We start from the raw sequence: 23,063 nt of genomic DNA on the forward strand, positions 1-23,063 counted from the left end.
GAGTACGAGTACTTCAGTTTAGGTACTTACCGATACCAAGTATATATATATTATATAAAGTGGCCCCAGCACTGACCCCTGAGGAACACCATTGTGTATACGGAGAGAAGAGGAAGCTAAACCCCCTACTTGAACTTACTGAGATCTATTGGACTCAGATAGTTGTCAAACCAACAAAAAGTTTGTTCAGACAAGCCAATAGTGTGAAGGCTCTGTAATAAAACCTCATGATTAACTGTATCAAACGCTTGGGGAAGTCAATAAAGAGGGCTGCACAGTGTTGTTTATTATCCAAAACATGAATAAAATTATTAACCACTTTCAGCGCTGCTGTAGTGGTACTACGCATCTTCCTAAAATCTGACTGAGAATCAGATAGAATATTATTTAATGTTTAAAAATCCTTCAGTTTGAGTCACTATCAAGGAGAGTTAACGTTAAAATAATTTTGTTTTAATAAACAAAAACCAGAAAGTTTATTTTATTATTGAGTTCCCCTTTGATGTCACTTCCTGATTCACTATAGCTGAGCCAAATTCAAAAGAAAATAGGCCAGTGATGTGACAAAATTGATAAAATAGTCTGTAAATAATCTGTATGCCAATTTTCACAAGTTTATAGATGTTTTCTTTGACGTTTTGTATTTGAAGGATAGGCATGTCACAGGCACTTTAAATGTCTTTTAGACCAATCAGTTATACAAAATAATACAAGACGTGTGAGCAATATGGACACCCAAACAAGACTGAACCTACTATCGCCTGAAAAAAAGAAGAATAATGTGGTTATGTGTTGCACATTCCAGGACATAAAACAATACATTCAAAAGTATCACCTGTTTGACCACATTTGAGGCATATGCTTGTGATATTTCAGTTTAGTTTCAAGCAGCTCAGTCCTTTAAAACAAATGCGTCACCTGTGTGTATTTTAGTTGCATGAATATTAATGCTATACGTTTTTTTAGAAGAAATCAAGAACGAGTTTTTGCAGCTGCTTGCAACTTTGCCCTGTTTCAGATCATGAGCGAATCCAAATCTTGTTTTACAAACTGTCGTACTATGATGGTAGATTAAAACCACWAGCCCTGTGAAAAGGGACATGATGCATTTGTGGGCGTTACACGAAGAGTGTGGCTTTAACGATTCTCACAAGTGCACAAGTTTCCTGAACAGTGTGTACCTGATGCAAGATTAGAAAACTTCATTAAAACTAAACCCAGTATCGTGCATTGGTTTACCTGTAAGCGTCAGCAGCCTATGAGTAAGGCAGGAGTTCTTGTTAAATGACCCGGTTTGAATCAGAACAGATCTTTGTCATCCTGAGAAGCAGCAGTTTGATGGCAAACCAGCGCTTCACAGCTTGAGTTCGTCACAGTTTCCTGTGTGGTGTGGTGCTTGTCAGCTTGATCGAGAGGAGTTCAGACTCTCAGACACTTCTGGTAAGTGACATCTGTTTTTTTTTTTCTCTCTGGCAATAGATCAGCTTAAAAATGCACTGGTATTTTAATGAAACGGGTCAAACTTGCAAACCTTTAGGTAATATCCCTTCATGTTGGGTTTTATGTCACTTTAGGCAACAGATTCTCCACGTGGCTTCACGATGTTTCTTTTCTAGCTGACATTTACTAGACCTATTAAAAAGCACGCTTATGCAAGTCAATTTGATCTGCTAGTGTTGGATGTAAAATATTTCATGGAAAATCTGTAAGCTTTTTAATAAAATGATTGCCTAAATGAACATAACAGTGGAGGGTAAGACTGGATTCTTATACAGAATTTTTTTCTGTAAATATGGGTATATCTTATTAATTGGCATTTAAAACTAAATAAAATGATTATGCAAGAAGAGTCCTTTAACTTCAAAGTTTAATGTTAGAGAAATAAAACTTAAATCATCTAGTAAAATCTCAAAAAAAGTCTGGTTACGACTAACATGAATTACATTTTAATGAGCATTAAAGTATCTTTATTCTGTCCTTAGTTTTATTGCATGCTTAGAACGATTTTTTGGTCATCCCTCCTCCCACCAACAAAACAATGCCCTCTCTTATGTCAGTATTAACAGCTTAATGTGTTCTTTACCAGACAGCTCAATAAAAGCCGGCAGGTCAAGTGATCCAGATGTCAAACCCAGTGGTCACTCATCAGCCTGGTGCAGGCGGCTATGGGACGAACGTCCAGACAGGAGACTGGAGCACCGGCTTGTGTTCCTGCTGCAGTGACTGTTTGGTCTGTGAGTACCATCTCATAACTTGTTCACGTACTGTTGAGGGTTTAGCTGCAGAAAGATGTTCTCTCTTCTGTCAACACTTCTGATGAGAATATACCTTCGTCTTTAGGTGCTGTTGGTTTTTGCTGTCCAATTGCGCTGAGCTGTTACACAGCAAATAAATATGGAGAAAACTGCTGCTTGGGCTGTTTGCCAGGAGGAATGACGGCCATGAGGACTCACATGAGACTGACGTACGGTATTCAGGTACGTTTGCAGAGTCTCTTCCTCTATCGTTTTGATGTACACAAGAGAAATGCTGGAGCTTTTAAGAGGAGACAGAGATTTCCCAACTTAAGAAATATTGGGTGTTCTGTAAAATTGACAAATCTGAACTGCAACACATTTCTTCTTTTGAGAATTTGGTTCCTGTTTTGTGATTATCTGGTGTCCTTTTTTTTTATATAACTACAGGGGACAATATGCAATGATGCCCTCATGACATTTTTCTGCGGACCGTGTGAAATATGCAGGATGGCAAGAGAAATTCGCATCAGGAATGGAGACGTTTCAAGCTGAGGACGTCCAGCAGTGATTTGTTGGTTTCAACAGCAGCTTTATGATGAAATCTACATGTACTTTTTCCTAAGCTTTTAATTGTTCCTAACAAGTTTTACACATGTACAGTGTGAAATTCTTGTAAAGGAATTGCATTGYCCAAACACTGGTTAGAACAATCGAGCCTTGCATTATAATGAAATAATTAGTTATCTTAAATGTATTGTTTCTGATTATTTGCTTGAATTTGAATTTTGGCCCTTTCAGGGATTTTTTTTAAACTTTGGCCTATAAGGGAAAATGATTTTTTTTATTTTGGCCCTCTCAGGAAAAATGTTTGGGCACCTCTGCTCTAGGTGTAAAGGTATTTGATTTGATCACCTCTCAAAATGTGACTTTTGAAATGATGTATCTGTAGTAATTGCAAGTTAAACTTACTTTGTATCAGTTACTTAAAAGACTCTGTCACCCATAGAGGCAACTGCTATTACACAATCTTGGTTTGTGAACCACAGATCTGAAGTCATGATAAATTGATTAGTTGTGGGTTCACAGCACTACAACAGAATGTCAGGGGGGGTTGTGTTCTTATTTCCAAGAAGAGCAAAAAAATACAATACAATTCTCATCATTTGGCTAGGATTCATAGTTTCAGACAATCATCCTCCTACTTTGCCTTTTACGCATTTAATCTGTGTGCACTTTGTTATAACAGTTTTAACCACATTGCTGACATAGTTTTTAATTAAATAAAACAAGGTGATTGTTTTTACTGTGATTTTTTTTTTGTGCAGTATTTCAATATTAATATTTTCTTGTTTCGTTAAATTCCGTCCAGTGGTTCATCAGATAGTTTCGCTAACAAATAGACACTAGCAAAAACATTTTCAAAGTATTTGCCTGTGTAAAGGCAATGCCTTAAAAAACGCAGAATATTTGTGGAATTTGAGTAAGAATGTGCACTTTAGTGTGAAACAAAGAAGCCACATGTGGTTCTTCGGCGTCAACGACACGCTTTCTCGGTACGTCTTTACGTCACTACGCTGTGATTGGTCGTACGCTCCGTGACCTGGCAACCAGAGGAGGCTTTACCAAACAGACAGGGGTACCAGTACAGCTACCCGTTAGCGGCTACAGGTTACCAGGGAGGACTCGACACCCCAAGTACCATCATGTCTACAAGGACCCTGCCGCTTCTCTTTATTAATCTAGGCGGCGAAATGCTGTACATCCTGGACCAGCGGCTTCGAGCTCAGAATATACCCGCTGACAAGGCTAAGAAAGGTAGTTAGCTTAGCAGCTATTTCTGCTAACACTTCAAATCTACACGGGCTTATTTACTTTAGTCAGTTTGTTACTTTCTCAGTGTTGGTAAATTTAATGAATTTAGAAAAAGTTGATAGAAGACAAATCAAGATTTATTATTATTCAGTAAGTTAGTTCTGTTTTAATAAGTCTAATATTAAATATTTAATAATATTAATATTTAATAAGTGTTTAAATAAGTTTAATTAGACCACCTACTTCTTATCAAATTCCTGCTGCCTGCTCTTTCAAAAAAGGTGTAAAGGATGGCCTGACTGACTAACTTACATGGAATTATATACAATAAAGTACACACACTGTTGAGATGTAAAAATCGTCTGATTTTTGAACACACGTTAATTTTGCATCTTCTTTTAGTGCATAGAGATTCCACAGTAGCCACCTGGATAGAGGAGGACAGAAGGAGAGGTATTAGTACAAGATTCAGTATAATCATGCACTTGTGCATTAGTAGCTCTATGCTCTGCTTTGGCCTATAGCTGGAAAGTAACACACTATTTGAACAACAGTGTTTTTTATGAACCAGCAATACCTCCTGCTCAGATTAGCTCAGAGGTAAGRCCCTGTGATGGTTTTTGCACCAATCACATAAGTGAGTCACATTAATCTCACAAAATTGGACACAAACATGAACGTCACATAGAACTTCTCCCGGTGTGTGCTTTTACTTTACAACAGTAGCTCATGCATTTTATTTTGCCATTACTTAAACTGATAAGTATTCGTGGGGCTGTGGTAGCTCGGTGGACATGCTGCTGCTTCTTTACGTCCTGTGGGGTTAAATCCTGGAAGGGTTTTGGCAAATCTGTAGAATAGATAGATAGAGAGCATTCTGCTTCTAAATCTATTCTGTTAAATGAATATTTATTCAACTTAAACCACTTCTTTGTGGACTTTCTGTTGTTTTGACTAGTTATGAATGACATCATCACCACCATGTTCAACAAAAAGTTTCTGGAGGAGCTTTTCAAGCCACAGGAGCTTTACTCCAAAAAGGCCCTGCGGACTGTGTTTGACAGGCTGGCTCACGCTTCCATAATGAGACTCAATCAAGCTAGTATGGACAAGGTAAGGCTCAGGGKTTTTTGTTTTGCTTTSTTTTGTATTTTTTACTCATCACATTTCTTCATCAACAAGCATATACAAGCTTTACTACCTTTTCATTGCAGACACTTTAGTATTTGAGCATTAGTTATCTGTATCACTTAAATCTATGCAGTCATGTWGCCTTTTTTTCTTCCAACTAACTATTGTGCAGCAAAACTGCTTTGAGCTAACACTTTTACACCCTGTTTGTGGCTCCCTCTACTGTTGATTATACAATAACTAAATGCTGTTTTTTTAATGCATATTTTTATTAAATGAGAAAGTGAGATTGCATATCTATTCTTTTGCACAGCTTTATGACCTGATGACCATGGCTTTTAAATACCAAGTGCTTCTGTGTCCTCGACCAAAGGACATCCTGCTGGTCTCCTTTAACCACATGGATGCAATCAAAGACTTTGTGAAAGACACAGCCGGCATTCTCAGCCTGGTTGACGAGACTTACCAACAGCTCATAGAGGTAAAAACCTAAAAAACAAAACATGGGCTTTCATCATTATAATTTGTGACTGATATATTTTACGTACCCTGTTGTTGTTTTTGCAYTGTGACACAATCTCTTTTTAAAACAGTTAAAACGTGCATAATTTTAGAAACAATCAGTTAAAGGAAAGAAACTCAGGATGATTAAGAATTTTTTTTTTTAGTTATGTAAGACTCACAGAGCAGGTGACTCATTGCTGATCCCTGCTGGTCCTCAGGCAGGATTTACAGAACTGTATTTGTATCACCAATTAGTCTATAAAGTCCTAATACATGCCACAGTACAACAAAAAATCTGATCTTTCTCAGATGTATACACCTTTGTCTAATGGTGAGTTCCAACTGATCAGACAAACACTTCTCATCTTCTTTCAAGACATGCATATAAGGGTAAGTTCAGCATATTATTATTAGAGAGTGGTAACTGTTAGATAACTGATTTTGTTATCATRTTTTATTGTGTTATTTTCTGTCAGGTGTCTATATTCCTGAAAGATAAAGTGCAGAACTCAAATGGCCGGTTTGTGCTCCCCACCAGTGGTCCTGTGCCTCATGGGACACAGGTTCCTGGCTTAATAAGGTAACACATCAATCTTTGCTCTTGGGTCCCTTGTTTGTCATGTAGCCTGTTAGCTATGCTACCTGAACACTATAATATGATGCTAACATGGCCTCTCTGCAGCTAACTGCATACAGTTTTACTGAACCAGCATTAAACCAGTCATTTTATATCATTTGTGGGTTTATGTTGAGTCCTTGTTCGAATGATTGCATTTGCTCACCAAAGCGTTTCATCCATGACCTAAACGTTATCTCCAATGAAACGTTTACGCTTAAGCCTCAGCAGTTAGGTCTTTCTCTGCAAATGCAAACTTTATGTCAAAAAGCCTTCTTATCTAAATTGCTCTGCTGTGTGTTTTGTCTAATTTTAGGATTTTTAATTGTACTGGTGAGGAGCTAACCAGGCTGCAGTTCAGCAATGGAGGGAACTACACATCGGCACTTCGAGAAGGATCTTTTGAGATTTTCGGAGACAGGGTCACAAAACTGGGCACAAACATGTAAGAAAATGGAACTAAATTTTGTGCGGACATGATTAGATATTTTTGTGCTCTGTTTTGTGATTAATTGTGACAGCCTAATGAGTTAATTATAGATAATCATCCAGACCAAGATGATTTTGTAGTTAAAGACTGAAAATTGGTCTGAGCATGTAGCCATCTTCCTCATTACAAAGTTGGATAAATGATTTTGTTCTTATCGAGCGAGTATGAATTCTCATAGAAAAATGAAGGATTACTGTTAGACCATATCAAGCRCTACATTTGACTTAGTCTCCTTATTAGTCTCGTTTGTGCTGTCATGTAAATAAATTATGTACATGTTTTGATCTTACTGACATGTCTTTTCATCTAGGTACAGTGTATGCCGCCCTGTTGAAACACACATGTCTGGCACGTCTAAAACCTCTGCTCAGCACACAAAGGTAGAACATGATTCATTTTTAAASCATAAAAAACATGGTCAAGGTTTCTGATAGTAGTAGCATTCATGCAGTGCTTACAGAACCTAGCTTACAGTAGGTAGGGGAAGGTTTGAAACACTATCGTAAACTCACTTTTTCATCATCAGGTACGAAAACTTAAGAAAGGGCAAGTTAAACTACAAATTTGCTGAAGTGAACAAGGCTTTTTTTTTTTTGTCTACAGGTCAGCGCTGCTCCAAATCCCTTGGCCAAAGAGGAACTAAACCTGTTGGCCAGGTTAATGGGAGGCCTAGAAGTTGAGAAAGCAGGAAATGCAGAAAGTGGCTTTCGAGTAAACCTCTTTGCCACAGATGAAGAAGAAGAGTAAGTGTCCTGACGTGGTGTACAGCTTCTAAACAAATTAAACTTACCTGGGTGAAAAATAAATATGTTATAATCTATTTAAATGGATTAAAACTAACATTTTGACATTTTTATGACAGAGAAGCATTTATATCAAGACCGGACGAGCTTTCATATGGAGTCATAAACATCCAAGCAACAAAGGTAAAAAACTAAGAAACCTCACAGCGGTAACATAATGACACCCACACACACAAATGCACCAGAACTCAGAAGTCTTTATTCCTAATACAGTAAATGTCATAGTACTAGGTGCATCCCAAAATTGTAGTGGTTTGGGTGGGAGTCTTTTTTTTTTTTTTTGGCRAGGGACATTAGATCTGACGGATAGCCCCTCATCAGAGCTAAACAACCAATGAAAATCTGAAGCTCGTATGTTTAATAGTTTTTGACCAATAACCATTTTTGTATGTCCAGATACCCCTTTTTCAGATAAATTGGGGGTCCGGGAGGTGAAGCTCCTATGTTGAACAGTTTCTGAGTTATAAGCATTTTTGCATGTCCAGACACCCCCTCTTTGGATGGAGTCCCCTCCTCAAATATGGGGTCTATCGTCAAACCGTTGACTGGCGCAGTGTAGGTCAGACCCATCTACATTCCTGCCAAATTTCATGCTGATTGGTGCAGCCGTTTTTGTGCTACGGTTGACCAAAAATCACTGAACAAAAAAAAAAAAACAGTACGAAAACATAATGACGGGTTATAATAAGAACATTTTACTAAAAATCACATGTAGTGTTTGTTTTATATTAGTCTGAACTTTACAACAGATTAAAYTACTAAAAATCCTGTAATAAAAAAAAATAACTGACTTTGCCCTGCTCAACAAAAGACTGTTTTGTTTTAATCATAGCTACAGAAACTTGAGAAGATATTTCGTGAGGCCCTTGGGATAGGCTGTTTTTAGCCCAAGTTGTAATAAACATGTAATAACCCTAACGTGTCAACCTCAAAGGCTCTATTTTACCTCTTACAAGAAACCCATGAGACAGACGAGCAGTTAATGATCCGGAATCTGAGGATATGCCTATTTTAAAAGGATTTACTGTAATAGGATGCAAGTCTTTGCGATTACCTCTCCAACTTAGCAGCTGGTTGATCRTGTCTTTTAGGACCAGCAGACCAACGCAGAGCTGGCCAAGATCATGGGGGAATTCACTGAGGCTGAAGATCACTCTCCCTGTTCCAGCAGCAAAGGAGAAGATCTTTTATCTATGATGGACGGTCTGTGACATGGTCGCTGTAACTACCCCTCTGAGGATCAGTCTGCAGTCCGTACCTGCAAATACCCCGCAGCAGGCTCCCACACAGCCATAAGACTTTAATCCCATGGTGGGTTTTTAAGACGATGATGACTGATGGTGATGTACGGCTGCATTTTATAAAAAAATGTGTTCAGAGCTGAGATCCAAGCTGTGATGAGGTGTAATTTTACGCTAGCTGTTAACTAAAAGTTCATTGCAGCAAGTCTTAAAGCAGGCATGTATGGTTTTAGCAAAAAAAAATTACACACTTTAATTTCTGTCATGTAATTGTAAATGTCAGTCACAGTTACAATTGCATCACAGCTTTAGTGTATTTGTATTTATTATTTTTGGAAGGGTAGCCCACAATKTCATGGTGGTTTATGTTTTCTTATGACAAATATATATTTACAGTGTGAAGCAAGGGATTGTCAGCTATTTCTGTTTTCTGACAAACAAGGGGTTAAACTGTAAGGTGGGTGTGTTGGAGAAAACCCAAGTGCTCTTCTTATTTTGGTTTGAATTCCCTCAACTATTTAAGTAAGAAATGCTTGCTATTCACTTGTGTTTTTGAAAAAGAATACAAGAATTTTAACCTCGGTTTAAAAAAATCCCATTACCCTGTGATGTATAAGATAAGGCTCAGAACTGAGCTACAGCTGTAAAACAAAGCAAGACAATATAAGAAATTGTAATATGTAAATATTTTTATTGCAAATTTTATTTATTTAGTGTCACTCTTTGTGCATAAGGAAACATTGATATTGCTAATGATGAATTATTGACTGTTTAGTATTTTCAGTAAATAAATGAAAAATTAAAAACACATATTTACAAGATCTTTCATTTAAATCAGTTTTACATTAAAAGCATCTCGAATGTTGATCGCTGCAGATTTAATACGCTTGAACTTTCATCCACCATCCATTTTATTTGACCGCTTGTTTCTGTTTGGTTTGAGGAGTTGCTGCTGATCTCCACAGGTCGTTGGATGAGAGGCAGGGTACTTCCTGGGCAGATCACAGGTCCGTCACAGGGCCACATTTATAGACATCAATTCTTACTCTCATTTAGGGACAATTTAGAGTTACTGATTCTGTTGTAAATGCACATGAAGGATTACTTTCTGAGAGGTTCATTAAAATCAGTTTGGTGTTGAATTAGATATTTTGCCAACAGATAAACAGTGTTGATGCCATCATTTAATTGAAACATTTTAAGCAAAGATCTTATTCATTGTGTAGGGCTCAGAGTTTATRTTGAGAATGACTCTAAGCWACTAATACATTGAGTTTTAGCTCARTAGCTGTACATTTGAGCTWTAGCYGCTTCTTTTTTAATGTTACTCAGCTGTGGGTGCCATTCTGAGTGATTAATTCGAAAAGTTTTTTCAGTTGTAGATGTACATCCAGTGATTACTTTATGCAAATTTCATTAAAATCTAATATTTTTGCTAATGCTACAAACAGATGTGCATGAGGAGAACATGCAAACTTCACATGGAAAGGCCTCGACTGTGGGTTCAATCAGTCTATTGCTGGGAGGCAGCAATGCTGACCAACTTCATTCACACCAGTGCATGTGGGAAACAGTTTGTTGTAGTTAACAGGATCTACCAGAAGAGAGAGCTGTCTCATTTCTTACAGTTTTGCTACTGAACTTTGGTTTAAAATGTTTTTTTGATGAACCACTGAGCTTCTTGTACTTCTGCTCAAGCAAAAGGTGACAAATGTGTAGTTTTGTCTTGTTTTTTCTTTTCTAATGCAAATGTCATAGTTTGCAAAACAAAATTAGTAAATTTAATATTTAACAATCAAATCGCAGAAAAAGAAACACACGGCTCAGTATCGTCTACCTTCAACTCATATGGTGAGACTTGCCACAGCAGCAATGATCTCTAACAGACACTATTTTGTGTGTAAAAAGCCTATGAGTCAAAATAAGCTTGTCTGCACTTCTCCAGTCAGCCACACAGTGCATACCACAGCAGCAAACATGCTGAGACACTTCTCTGAATTGATTTGGGGGCAGGAGAAGAAGGAGGATTCTGGTGAGTTCTTCCCAATAATCTCTCAAAAAGAGAGACTTAGTGCCCCGAGGATACAGTCTAATTACAAAACAAACAGAAACCAGGTTTCCTGCAAGACCTATACAATTCAGCTCAAAGAACATTTTTGCGTCCTGAATCTTTTCAAATGTACTTAAATAGGTTTTTTTTTCCAGTGTGATTATACAATTTCTCAAACACATATTTACAACAAAGTGAAAAGCCTCTTTTAAAAGACAAGTTGTAATTGCCATCAACTAAATTACACAAGACTTGGTTTTTCTCCTGACGTGTCGGATGTTTCTCTCACAGAACCTCCATTTTCGAAATGATTCAGTTTCCTCTTTAAAAGGGTGCCGGTAGGACACTGTAAAAGCCACAACCTGGTTGTGTTTTATGTGGCTGGGGGCATATGCTCTGCTGAGTCAAGACGGGAAGACTAGAACAACTCAAAATAATGCTCTGCCATTTAAGTTGGCCTCTCTGTCTGTCACATCGTCCCACTAGTTGGAAACTGGTAGCTGTGGGTGGATATTAAGATTATTCAGTTAGCCTAAATTAGGAATTTAGGTGGGCTCTGCAAAATGTCAGCCACTCCAAGGTTTGCTTGCAAAGTCATGAAGAAAGAGAATGACATTTTTGGTGAGGTCTGGGCTGTTTTGTGATGAAGAAAACTGCATCAAATCTGAGCAAACTAATTTAAACACTCATGTAGCACCCCGTGAACATTCAGTTTCAATGATATATAATGTATTAAATCAAATAAAGTTACAAAAGAGTTTCACTGACTCATAGTTACCCTAATTGAGGGGCAATATTGTATCTCATTTAAAAAGTTGCTTAGATGTGCTGCATTTCAAATATCAGCTTCAACTTTTTAACTATGATTTTACAGATAAAAGTGGAAAAAAAAAAAATATATATATATATTGCACTGAAATTATAAAACAGAAAAGTGTTGCTGAGGTTAGTCTCAAATTGCAAAATGTTTTGATATTTTTAGTGATAAAACAATTTTTTGTCATGGACAGATAAGAAACTAGCAGGCCTCTGTGGGCACAGACTTGCATCTTCACACGAAAGCAAGCAATTTGAATCTGGAAAAAGTACAAAATCACCAARAACATAAATGACCTTACTTTATTTTTAGATTCATGGTGGTTGTTGTGCATTTTGTTGTGATTTTAAGACAATTTTATTAATTCTTATTGTTTAATTTTTCACCAGCTTTAATTTATTTCCAGCTGATAGTGACATTTGTTCTGTTATCATAAATGCTTGCCTATGTGACCAGTCATTGTAAGTCTTAGCTATGATTTTTTGCAATTTTGTGGTTTGATTCATGGGGGAGTTAATAGCTSCATCAAAGAGAAGTTTCTTGGAGCAGAGCTATTCCTTCCAAAGTATTTGCATCTGATATTTCCTTCTCGTCTGTGCGAATTTGCAAATATTTTCATTGCAGCTCGTAAAAAAAWAGCTTTCAAGTATTAAAAAATTTACAACGCGACTACCATGATGTCATGGTTTCATTTAGCAACTTTTATTATGCAAAGAATTTCATCATCGGGGCGGAACTGTTAGGCCGGAGAAACGACGGTTACCATTGGTCGATCTGGACCGTCAATCAAATGTGCTTTGTGCGTCATTTCCGTTGTCAGGTGGCGCTGTCGCTGTGGAAAGATGCGATCAGCGAGCCGCGGAGGCTTTTCCTTAATTGCTCATATCAGCAATAGAGGCTAAACAACCCGTAAGCGAGCCTTTGYGGTCTTTTTCTGACTAAGCGAGAAGCTCCGTACACCCACCACGGCGTTCATCCAAGAAATGTCTGTGTTTTAAGGCGTCAACGCAGATTTTACCCGGCGGTTTTGGCTCGAGGTAAGCGAGGCTTTCTGACACTCACTGCTAGCCAGCTGTAATACCTACTTTGTTTAAATGGCYTCCCCCGGCTGCCCTGCTACAGATTCAAGCTTTGCGTTAGCTAATGTCACTCGCCACCAAATACATTTAAAACCTTTCGGGTACCCGGGAGTACACTCGAAGTAGACGTAATTTTACTAAGGGTTCTTTATTCAGGTTGCACTGAAAGCCCAACTACTTGTGTGTGTCCCTTTGTGTGACTACTAAGCCCGAAGCTGTTTAGCCGATGAGTTGAATTAGCTCCACTGTCGTCTTATTAAGCGAATAAGACAACTAATTATGTTTATCAACAAGACGCCAAGTCAGTAATGAACGCACACAAGGGTGCACTGGGTGCAGCGTTTGTTAAAGACAAGTCGCATAGCTTTCTGCTGATGCATAATAAATGAGCCGTTTTCTATTTAAGTGCTGATCTGCTGTGTCCCAAGTTGCAACAAGGCGTAACGTCAGCGTTTTACTGCACGAGTTTACTCTGCTTGCTGTCAGAACAAAGTGTCCAGATCCTGTGGACGAAAAAAATAAAAAAGTGGCACCATGCAAACAGGTCTCTGGCAGCTTGCATTTAGAAAAACTTTCATCTGGTTTACAACGTGACCTTGTGTCCAAAGCGTGGTCGTTTGGTCAAGGGCGTTCTTATTGCAGTGGTGTGTGTCCTGCAGCCCCAGTGATCTGTAAAAATAAATAAATAAATGTGATGGTGTTCAAACTGTTTCTTTTCTCTCTCTCTCTCTCTCTCTCTCTCTCTCTCTCTCTCTCTCTCTCTGTGTGTGTTCTTGATTATTCCACTTGTGGATTCATTATTACCTTTGATAATCTCTATATAAAAAGTGAAGATCTGTGGATATTTTTTATTTTCCTTGCTGCTTATACCCCATGATTTTATTTATTTATTTCAGTCAGTCAGTCAAACCCTTTCTTGCAGAGCCAGACAAATGGCACGAAGTCTGGGTGGGTGGATCTTGAGACACCTACGTTGTTGTTTTGTTCTGATACTATTTGAGGCTCCCACATTTCTCGTGGGCACTGGCAAAGCGTGTCTCTCCTCCTTTTTTTGTGTGTTTGTGTGTGTGTGTGTGTGTGTGTGATATGATTCAGAGGCTGTATCTGTTCTTGTCCTCCCTCTGGTACAGTCAGAGAGGCAGTCTTGCTTGCCAGACCAGTGGCTGTGCAGAGACACACAGCGGTGTCAGAAAAGGATAGCTGTGTGCTGTCATCAAGCTGATGTCATTTAGGTCAATGTGCAGTCGTTGGTTACRTCGACCTTTTGCTTTTTGTATGTGTTTGGGGTCTTCTGCCAACACTGCAGCTGGTTTTTATTCGGTAGATGGATAGCCTTGGGTTTGTTTGCTGTGTGTTTGTATCATTTTACGTGAATGAGTCAGTCAAGCTGCCTTCCTTGCACCAAGCTAACAATTTAGATGTATTTTTCTGGCAGCACAATAAGCTACACGATCTGCGTAAAAAAAAAAAAACATCTATTCCCCCATCCAGGAGCTTTGTGAATTGCATTACCTGATTATCCACCTTTTTGTATCCTCTGAAGTGTGACACTCTCTTACTATTAGCAGCGTGACTTGGTGTCACTCTGCCTTGTGCCATTAATGCTGTCAGAAAACCTCAACTCATCAGACTCAGTGGGTGATGACTAGTGGAGATGGAGACAGATGGGCGAGAGACACGATGATGACACTGTCTGCTGTCTGGGATCACAAAAAGCCTTGTGGAAGTGAGAATTCATACTAGCCCTTACCGGCTGCCAACTGTCCTGCCTTGTCTGTGCCCAAAAATGCCAACTGGCGAGCTGCACATGATTGGTTTAGTAGCAGAGATATTGTTTATTGATTTAAAAACAATTGTTTGAGTTGAATTTATGAGATACTTGTTTTTTTATGTGTTGACTTTTCAACATCTTTATTTTTTTTGTGGGATGTGATGACTTGCACTTTATAAGTATGAATCACCATAACAAAAATTTTGCCCACTTCAGCTATCCTTGACATATTTTTAGATAGGTCACTTTTTATATTTTTATTATTTTACTTGCATGATTCTATAAACTGAGTCTTGAAATAATTTTTTTGGTTAGGGGTCTGTCAGGACCCTAAAGGTTATCACGTCAGACATTTAGGCATTTCTGCCCAATAAAAACTTGGGACAGCAACAGGGTGAATCATTCCTCTCGGTTCATGGCTCTACTTCCCCATTACGGGAAACAGATGGCATTTCATCACATAATAAGATCTCAGTATCAGTAAACATGGCATACCTCTCGCTCTCTGATTTCTGGGAGGTAAATGAGATCCGTCGCGTCAGCTTAAGTAATGCATTTAATGACAATGTGTCACACTGTCACCAGTTCTTCTGGCATGCAAATGTCCTTTCCCATCGTCATGCAAAGGCTTGGTATTTTTTACATTCCCTTTCCGAGTAAGATCTACAGAGATAAGCTGTCTGGACAAATTTTGTGCAGATTTTGAGATAAATCGTGCAGATTTAGTCCCATTGCGTCTCTAAGCCCGTGACCACTGATTTAGGGAAAGCTATGGATTAAAGATTCAAATCAAAAGGCTTCTGTTGAACGAATCTTGTGCTTGTGCCGTCAGTTTGCATGCAAGTGTGCTGCATTTTAAATTACAGATTGTGTCCCTTACACGTTGCCTGTTAAAGAGATTGAATCTTTGGTGTTACCCTTGACACCAGCAGCCATTATTCTAAATGGAACTGTAATGGCTTCCCATTAACACAGAGGTGTGTAAATGTGAGGGGAGGGATATTTAAAATGGGCTGGGCGGAGCTGCCCTGAACTTTACCTCCCTTAGAACAGTGTCCCCAAAACCAGTCTGCRTGTTATTTCTAAACACTACTGACGCCTGTTTATCCATTGCCTTGATTCCAGATTACTGACAGTACTTTTTTTTTGTCAAGCATTAGAATTTCTCTTCAGTCGTTTGGACTCAACTATATTTAGCCCATGAACTAATCAGATTTGTTTCCCTGCAGAGCTCCAGGATGTCCAAGCGACGTTCTTCAGAGAGGGGAGCTGGAGAGACATCGGGCAGAGCCAGCAAACTGCATTGTCCTGGGATATCTGGCAGTAACGCCAAGAGAGCTGGCCCATTTGTCCTTGGTATGAAATTTACTTCTCGCTCATCATTTTACCAATAAGAGTTTAATCAATATATTTAGAAGAAAAGGCATGTTTTAATAAGTGAATGGCAACCTGTGTTATCGTGTGTAACCTGCCGTGCATGAAATTTGGGAAAACCTTGTGTGAGTGGTGGGTGCCTATGTGAGTATTTTGTGCCTGACACAAAAATTTGAGGAATTTTGCTGATCCCCATTACACTGGCCAGAAAGGTCTGTGTTAGGACAAGTTGTTTTTTTCCTTCCCTCTGGAAATGTTTTTCTCTGTCATAGWTTGAAATGTGTTTATTTTCTGCCCAAAAAACTTCCCCTGTTTGCATTCACCTATTTGCATTGCCTGGTGCCAAGAATAAACATTGCATTTGTGGTGTTAATGGGTAAATGCACATGCAGCCTTTTACTGCGAGAGCACACGTGCAGGCGTTTACACTGCCTTTTGGTCATGCAGCTGTTCGTTCTCTTTGCCCTGCAGGACCTCGCCTGGGCAACTCACCGGTGCCGAGCATAGTTCAGTGTTTGGCCAGAAAAGATGGCACAGATGACTTTTATCAGCTCAAAGTAAGTCCATCAGGATCAGCACTTTGTTTTTATTTCGCTTACCTCTTTATGTACTTCTTACTTCTTTTTTTTTTTCTTAATAAAGCAAATCAGTCAAAACAAAGGCTCTAACGTCCCATTGGACCTTTGAACCTTTGACCCTTTTTGGTGTACATTTTATTGCCCCTCTTTCAAGTCTGGCACAAACAACAGAACATTAGCCAGGCAGCGTTTTTTTCACAGTGTAGAGGCCTCTAAAGCAATAATAGGGTAGAAAAGGAGAAGAAACAAGTATACCTCAAAAATCAACTCACGTTGATTCAGTTCTCTTCTGCTTAGCCATGTCCACATCTTTTTTTTTTCCAAATTCTTTTCAGATGATAATTTAAGATTATCTCTTTACCACATGGTCAAAGCTCTTATTTTGTCCTCTTTACAAATAATTTTTTTTTAATCTCATGGCCTAACGTTTGCTCTGTTGTCAGATCCTGACACTGGAGGAGCGAGTAGACTCTGCAGGGGAGACCCAGGAGGAGAGACAGGGGAAGATGCTTCTGCACACAGAATATTCTTTGCTTTCTCTGTTGCACAACCAGGATGGGGTGGTGCACCATCACGGCCTCTTCCAGGTAAGCAGATAGTTGCTATATGTTTTTGAGAAAATAATGTTTTGGATGAAAAAAAAAAACAAGAGTGTATCATAGTTTCTGGTGTATTACTCAGCACAGTRTAGATAATTGTGTGCAACAAGACCGATTTGAAATGGAATCCCTTTTGGATACGTTTCTGCCACCTAATTTTCACTTTACAGTAAATTTTCTCTGTACTCCTGCAAGAAACAACACAGTCTTATCAGCTCACTGTTAGTCAAGCCAGCTGTTGTTAACTTTCCTTATCCAGATAGTTTCAGTAGCAATGTGGAAGCATTCCATTGGAGAGATCTTGTATATACATGCATGCTCTCAACTGCACACAAACAGGTGTTTAAATCCTGGGTTTTCTGGTTGGTCACTGTTTGAATGGTATGTGTATGTATAGATATGTGAATGTAGGTATGGGTATACGTATACCCATACCTACACACATACACGTATCTATACATACCATTCAAACAGTGACCAACCAGAAAACCCAGGATATATATATCAGCAAGGTTAAAATCATTATTATTATTATATACATGTGCATTTTTTTGTTTCTGTTTTTGTTATCTCTGTTTCTGTAGGTGTGCAGCCAAGATGTCGTGTGTGTTGTCTTGTGTCTTCTCGATATATATTTCACATATCTTCTAATCTCTCGTTCACTCTTTCCCATTACATTTCACTTTTTTCTTCTCTTTCTTTTTCTTTTTTAAAAAAAGTCACTGATGATGTAGCCTGGCCCTTGCGTTCCTACGCAGCTCTGCTCAATTCTAGTTTCCCTTCACTGCTTCGTCTGGGACTTCTCCCATAGACAAGGATTTCACTGGCAGATTTTTAGCTGGGCCAATCAGAGAACAGAACGTCGACTTTCTGCGCAAGTGTCTGCTAGTTATTTTAGCATACTGCAATGGAGGAAGTGAATGAAGCCAGTCTGTGTTGAAAAGGCTTCCAAATTAAAATAAATTTGTCTGACAAAGCAGCAGCTCTCACTTACAGTCGTCTCGTTCGGCTCAGTACTCCTCTCCTCTCAGTAGGGTTGTTTACAGCACATGCGATTTCTGGTTAGCTTCTTAGCTTAGCCTCCGTCACAGCAAAAACACACACATGCTTCAGCAGAGGCCACGCCTCCTGCAAGAATTGCTTCTCTATGCAGCAAGTCCAGACCCTTGTATGAAGCAAAGTGAAGGACAGGTTCTGGTTTTTACCAGGCTACTGATGATGAAGAAATTATGAAACTAGTATTCAGTTCTGCTTTCTGCTGAAATGGCTTAAAAAGATAAAGAAATGTGGAAATATTATTAAAAGCTATATTTAYCTGCAGTCGTTCTTTGTTCACAGCCTCATCCATTCATAATGGCACACCCCCACCTGCCATCCCATCTGCCTTTTCTAACTTTGTTATTGTTCCATCAGCCCTCTTACTCTTTGTCTTTCGTTCACATCCTGTCCATTTCACTCTCAGAATAGCAGCATTGAGCCACGCAGCCTGAATCATTCAGGCTTGCAGTATTGATTAGAATATTATATTGGAACRCCACTGTCAGAGAACCAGTTCATATTATAGTCTTTCAGAGATGCTGACTGCATCTAACGAAACAAAACATCAACATGATGCAAAAATCAATAAGAAAAAAAGGGGACTCCAGTTGAGTTTGAAAAATAGGAATGACCTTTCATCTTTTTTTTTGAACCACTTAGTGTGATTGGACAAACGTCTTACTCATGTCAGCTACACGCAGACTGTGGAACAATGACCTCTATCCTTAACACGCCTTTCTGATGTGGAAAATATGTGCTCGATCCCTTAATTCAGAGAATGAATCCACTCTGTTTGATTCATTTGTGGACACCTCGCTGTGTATCGATTGGATGCTGACAGAAATGCACAAACGATTCTGTCCTCTCAAAATTTGTTTCTCACCCTTGGTTCTGCTCGTTTTCCCCCAGGATCGGGCCTATGAAATAGTGGAGGACACGGAGGCCAACAAAGTCCGCAAGATGAAGAAGCGAATTTGCCTCGTACTGGACTGCCTGTGTGCCCACGATTTCAGCGACAAGACAGCCGACCTGATTAATCTCCAGCATTATGTCATAAAGGAGAAACGACTGAGTGAACGTGAAGCCATTATCATTTTCTACGATGTGGTGCGTGTGGTGGAGGCCCTTCATAAAGTAAGTCAGAGGTGCACGTTGACGGACCAGCCCTAGAAAACTGCTCTCCTCTAAAAGCGTCTTCGTTCTGCTTGTCCTCTTTAGTTTTTCTTCAATGGAGAAAGCTTTCATTCTGCAGAGATTTTTGGTTAACTGAAGGAGAACAGGATTTTGTTATTGTTTATTTCCACATTTTTCTGATTACTCATTTCCCAAGCTTGTGTGCCACTCCCAGAAACGAACTTATTGTACCAGTGATTCACTGAGCGCAACATGACCGTATTTTCTTTTTTCCTTCTTTCTTTTTTCCCCCGTCTGTAGAAAAACATTGTGCATAGAGACCTCAAGCTGGGAAACATGGTGCTGAACAAACGGTAAGACTCAGTCCTTGATCTGGTCTTGTCTTTCAGCTCACCAGTGAATAATCTCACCTTTTGCGCAAGAGCTGGCATTTTAGCCTGCTCAGTTATGTGCAAGATGCTTCAGTGGTCCCAGCAGCCCGTATCCAGTGAGCATTTAGCTTTAAACTCAGACGGAGGTCACATTCTTTGGTTAAGAGTGAGATTACTCTAAGGGAGCTGTAGACCTCTTCACATATGCCTGTCTGAGACTATGTCAGTGTGTTGAGTAATCAGTCATTTGATTCCTATGGTTGGCTGTTTGAAAATGAACTCTAGTACAAAAACGAATCAAAGAATAAGTCCCTGCTTTAATCTTAGTGGGAAAGGGTTTGAAATTGGGGCTGTTTGAGCTGTTATACAATCCACACAAGACTGAGAGTCCACCTCAGGTCACCGTGCTCCAGTTCAGATGGGACATGCACAATCAGGAAACAACTCATCTGTAAACTCTCTTCATCCTCACCAAGCGTACAGTCTGTGAAAGAGACGGTTTGTGTTTGTTCACGAGGTAAAAATAATCTCTCGCTGTGAGAATGAAGCTACTTTGAGTCGCCTTCATGAAAATGTAATTGCCTACATGTAAAAATTAAAATCAAATTAACCAGATATTTAATTGGAAAAAATAATGTTGATTCAAACTACAGTGTTTAATTGTGCAGGTGCTCTCTAACCACATTTATGCATGCGGGTAGGGCTGCAACGATTAATCGATTAATCGATGACTAATCGATTATTAAAATAATCGATGACTAATTTAATAATCGATAAATTTTCTTTTTGTTGTTGTTGTTGTTGTTCTTTTTTTTTTCTCTCCAAACTGCTTTGACACCTTCCACTGCCACATCTGCCTTTCTGTCCTTGACACACATGCACAGCAGTGGTAACTGGGGTAGGCCGCGGACGTCATAAGACATTATACAGACAGGCTCTGGTATCATGGCTACCCAGCAACAGAGCTCAAAAGTGTGGGATCATTTTAAGAAAATGAAGGAGAAACCTGTACAATATCTGCAGAGCAGAACTTGCCTTCCACAGCAATTATTTTTAGTTAGCATATAGCTAAAATCTAACGATGATTATATAACAGCAGCTGCATTCTGGCGTGATAAGCTGTATGTTTTATATTCAATTAACGTATGATCTGATTTGTCGACTAATCGAAAATAATAATCAGTGATTAATCGATTATAAAAATAATCGTTTGTGGCAGCCCTACAGGCAGGTGAACTAATTTCATATTCATCAATTCCAAATCAAACGTATTCTGCATTATTGGTTTGTCAGCATTATCTGATGTACATGAAGAATTTAAACACAGCTGCAAAAACATTGGTATTTTTACAGTGTAAATGCAGAACAGCTGTCAAACCAAAATACAAGTAGAAAGGCTCACAACAGCATGCGCCTGCTGCGTAGGCTACAATGTAGGCTTAATATAATTTAAGCTAAAGTGAGTGTAGGAACACTGTGTCAGATTTAGCCATCTAGTTCTTCCAAAATAGCAAACTTTGGTGAGAGTTTTGTTTCACTCTTTGCACCAGTTCAAGTTATTTGTGTATTTTCAGTTTGAAGAGGCGCATACGTTTTGGTCCAAACAGAGCTTTGCACTGAATATTTTCAGTACCAAATATAAAGTGATGATAATCATACTTGCAAAATCTAATCTACTTTTTTTCTTACCTGAGTGTGCATGTTTACATGTCACCCCTACTGGCACTTTTTTTTTCTTTATTGCGTACACGCGCTGAGTCTTCTGCWTCAGCAGCTTTAGCCCCCACTACCAGCAGCAGTAAAAGCAGTAGTGGCGATGGTGATGAAATAGGAGAGTGTTTTGGCCAGGGGACGAGGATGGGGAGGGGATGAGTTGAGTGGAACACTCCGTCCCAGCTGGAGACAAAGGAGATGAATGCCAAAGGTCCAATAGCTTAGAGCTGACTTACTTCAGTGCAAGTCACACACACACACATGCACACACACGTCCAAACAGATAGTCAACATTTATTTACCCTATGCTCTGTTTTTTTCTTCCCTTTTGTGTGTGTGTTTTTTTTATTTTTTTTTACAGCACAGTCCTACTAAAACCTTTTCTTGTGGAGAAGTCACTACATGCTGCACTTTTATGGCTCCCTGTTATCCCATTCCAGATGTGTGTGAAATGTACAGTCAGTGTGGGAAAAAAAACGTATTCAACCTAGAGGCATACTGATTCAAAGCCCCGCACTCCCTCCTGCGCTGCTTGTCACCATTCTGGGGAAAACACCAACGCAACAAAGCTCAGCAGTTTATGCAAGAAAGATATGATTTCCTCTCACAAAGCCACTGTTTTGAAAGCAGGATGTCATAAATCAGTCTACAGAGTCACTGACAATAAATGCAGAGTTAGAACAACTTCCCTATTTTTATTTGTTTATAGAGTAGGAGCCTTATATGGCTGTTGGCTGCCTAAAGGTTTGTAGATATTATCTAACATTTACATTTTTAAACATAGATGCAACAAATGAAATCCATGATGCAATAATATTCACTATTCCAAGAAATAAGAATTTGCTGTGTTAAAACTGATGAGTTTTAAAGCTCTTCAAATCACAATTCTCTGACAGTTCTGAGAAGCGATATTTGCTGGTTTATGAAGAAGTTGCCCCAAGTTTAACCTCACTTCTTGTCAGCGGATATATTTTTATTGTGAAGCGGAAAGGAGAAGTCATCGGGGGTGTTTAGGTCTCTGGTTTCCAGGCTCACCCGGAGTCATGTGACCAGGAAGCAGAGACGGTGTGGTCTCTCTGCAGTCCTCAGGGAGTCTTGCCTCACGAGGCAAATATGCAATTTCATTTGTCCAATCTCCGGTGCAAAAATAGAAGCCTGGGTCGTGATGCACACAGACAAAGGAATAGACTCCTTCATAAAGGAAGCTTTTATGTGGAGGGTCCTTGAAGCGTCACGCTCCTCTCTGTCAACCGATCCTCGTGCAGTTCACGAGGCCACTGTATGCTTATAGGGTATTCAACAGCAAATGCAGTTAAAAGGCTTGGATCACGTAAGAAGCAGAAATTATGCGGAGTGAACGTTCTGCAGGGAGGGTTGAGATTGGAGCATTTGGTTGAAGAGCGAGTGTTCAACTGGAATTGGCTCCAGACGCGGTGAAGGGAGCAGTGAATTTGTGATGGACCTGAGTGTGAAAGTGAGAGAGAATAAAGGAAGCTGTTGACCTCATGCTTTTTAGAAAGCGGATGTGGGTGAAAAGCATGATGCAGAGAGGACCACGCCGTGGCCAGTGGCAGCTTTTTTCGGAGCATTTTTTATGTGTCCCTGTTCACCATGGGAATGATTGTGTGGGTGCACTTGGAAGTTTCATGTTTGTGTATTTCAAACCTTCTCAAGCTTTATATACAGTATATATATACATATACTG

General features: G+C 39.2%; 3 protein-coding genes across 5 annotated transcripts in view; all 3 read left to right on the plus strand.

Moving 5' to 3' along the window:
• Nucleotides 1-1,403: 1,403 nt before the first annotated feature.
• Nucleotides 1,404-3,538, plus strand: LOC106524684 (cornifelin). Its single transcript, XM_014018586.1, has 3 exons — nt 1,404-2,234; nt 2,341-2,477; nt 2,685-3,538. Exons 1-3 carry the CDS (start codon nt 2,123-2,125, stop codon nt 2,787-2,789), a joined length of 354 nt encoding a protein of 117 aa, XP_013874040.1. The 5' UTR covers nt 1,404-2,122; the 3' UTR covers nt 2,790-3,538.
• Nucleotides 3,539-3,642: 104 nt separating this feature from the next.
• On the plus strand, nt 3,643-9,644 carry oscp1b (organic solute carrier partner 1b). 2 transcript variants are annotated; one of them, XM_014018584.1, is made up of 10 exons: nt 3,643-4,052; nt 5,008-5,162; nt 5,494-5,661; nt 5,994-6,074; nt 6,161-6,264; nt 6,617-6,745; nt 7,101-7,170; nt 7,394-7,533; nt 7,653-7,716; nt 8,685-9,644. In XM_014018584.1, the coding sequence occupies exons 1-10, from the start codon at nt 3,941-3,943 to the stop codon at nt 8,802-8,804; spliced, it is 1,143 nt and encodes a 380-aa protein (XP_013874038.1). In that variant the 5' UTR covers nt 3,643-3,940; the 3' UTR covers nt 8,805-9,644. The 2 variants fall into 2 exon arrangements, with proteins under 2 accessions (XP_013874038.1, XP_013874039.1); XM_014018585.1 differs by lacking the exon at nt 3,643-4,052 and adding an exon at nt 4,216-4,502.
• A 2,887-nt stretch (nt 9,645-12,531) lies between these two features.
• The window catches only part of stk40 (serine/threonine kinase 40), a 19,011-nt gene continuing 8,479 nt past the window's right edge, over nt 12,532-23,063 (plus strand). The window contains exons 1-6 of one of the 2 annotated variants that reach the window (XM_014018588.1): nt 12,532-12,738; nt 15,781-15,907; nt 16,397-16,482; nt 16,947-17,090; nt 19,050-19,274; nt 19,575-19,627. In XM_014018588.1, the coding sequence (XP_013874042.1) occupies nt 15,790-15,907; nt 16,397-16,482; nt 16,947-17,090; nt 19,050-19,274; nt 19,575-19,627 (626 nt within the window). In that variant the 5' untranslated portion in view covers nt 12,532-12,738; nt 15,781-15,789. Of the gene's footprint in view, nt 12,739-14,411; nt 14,507-15,780; nt 15,908-16,396; nt 16,483-16,946; nt 17,091-19,049; nt 19,275-19,574; nt 19,628-23,063 lie in introns of those variants that run through there. The other variant, XM_014018589.1, reaches the window with a different exon arrangement.

Source organism: Austrofundulus limnaeus, unplaced genomic scaffold (genome assembly GCF_001266775.1).
Source record: "Austrofundulus limnaeus strain Quisiro unplaced genomic scaffold, Austrofundulus_limnaeus-1.0 Scaffold196, whole genome shotgun sequence".
Taxonomy (NCBI): Eukaryota; Metazoa; Chordata; class Actinopteri; order Cyprinodontiformes; family Rivulidae; genus Austrofundulus; species Austrofundulus limnaeus.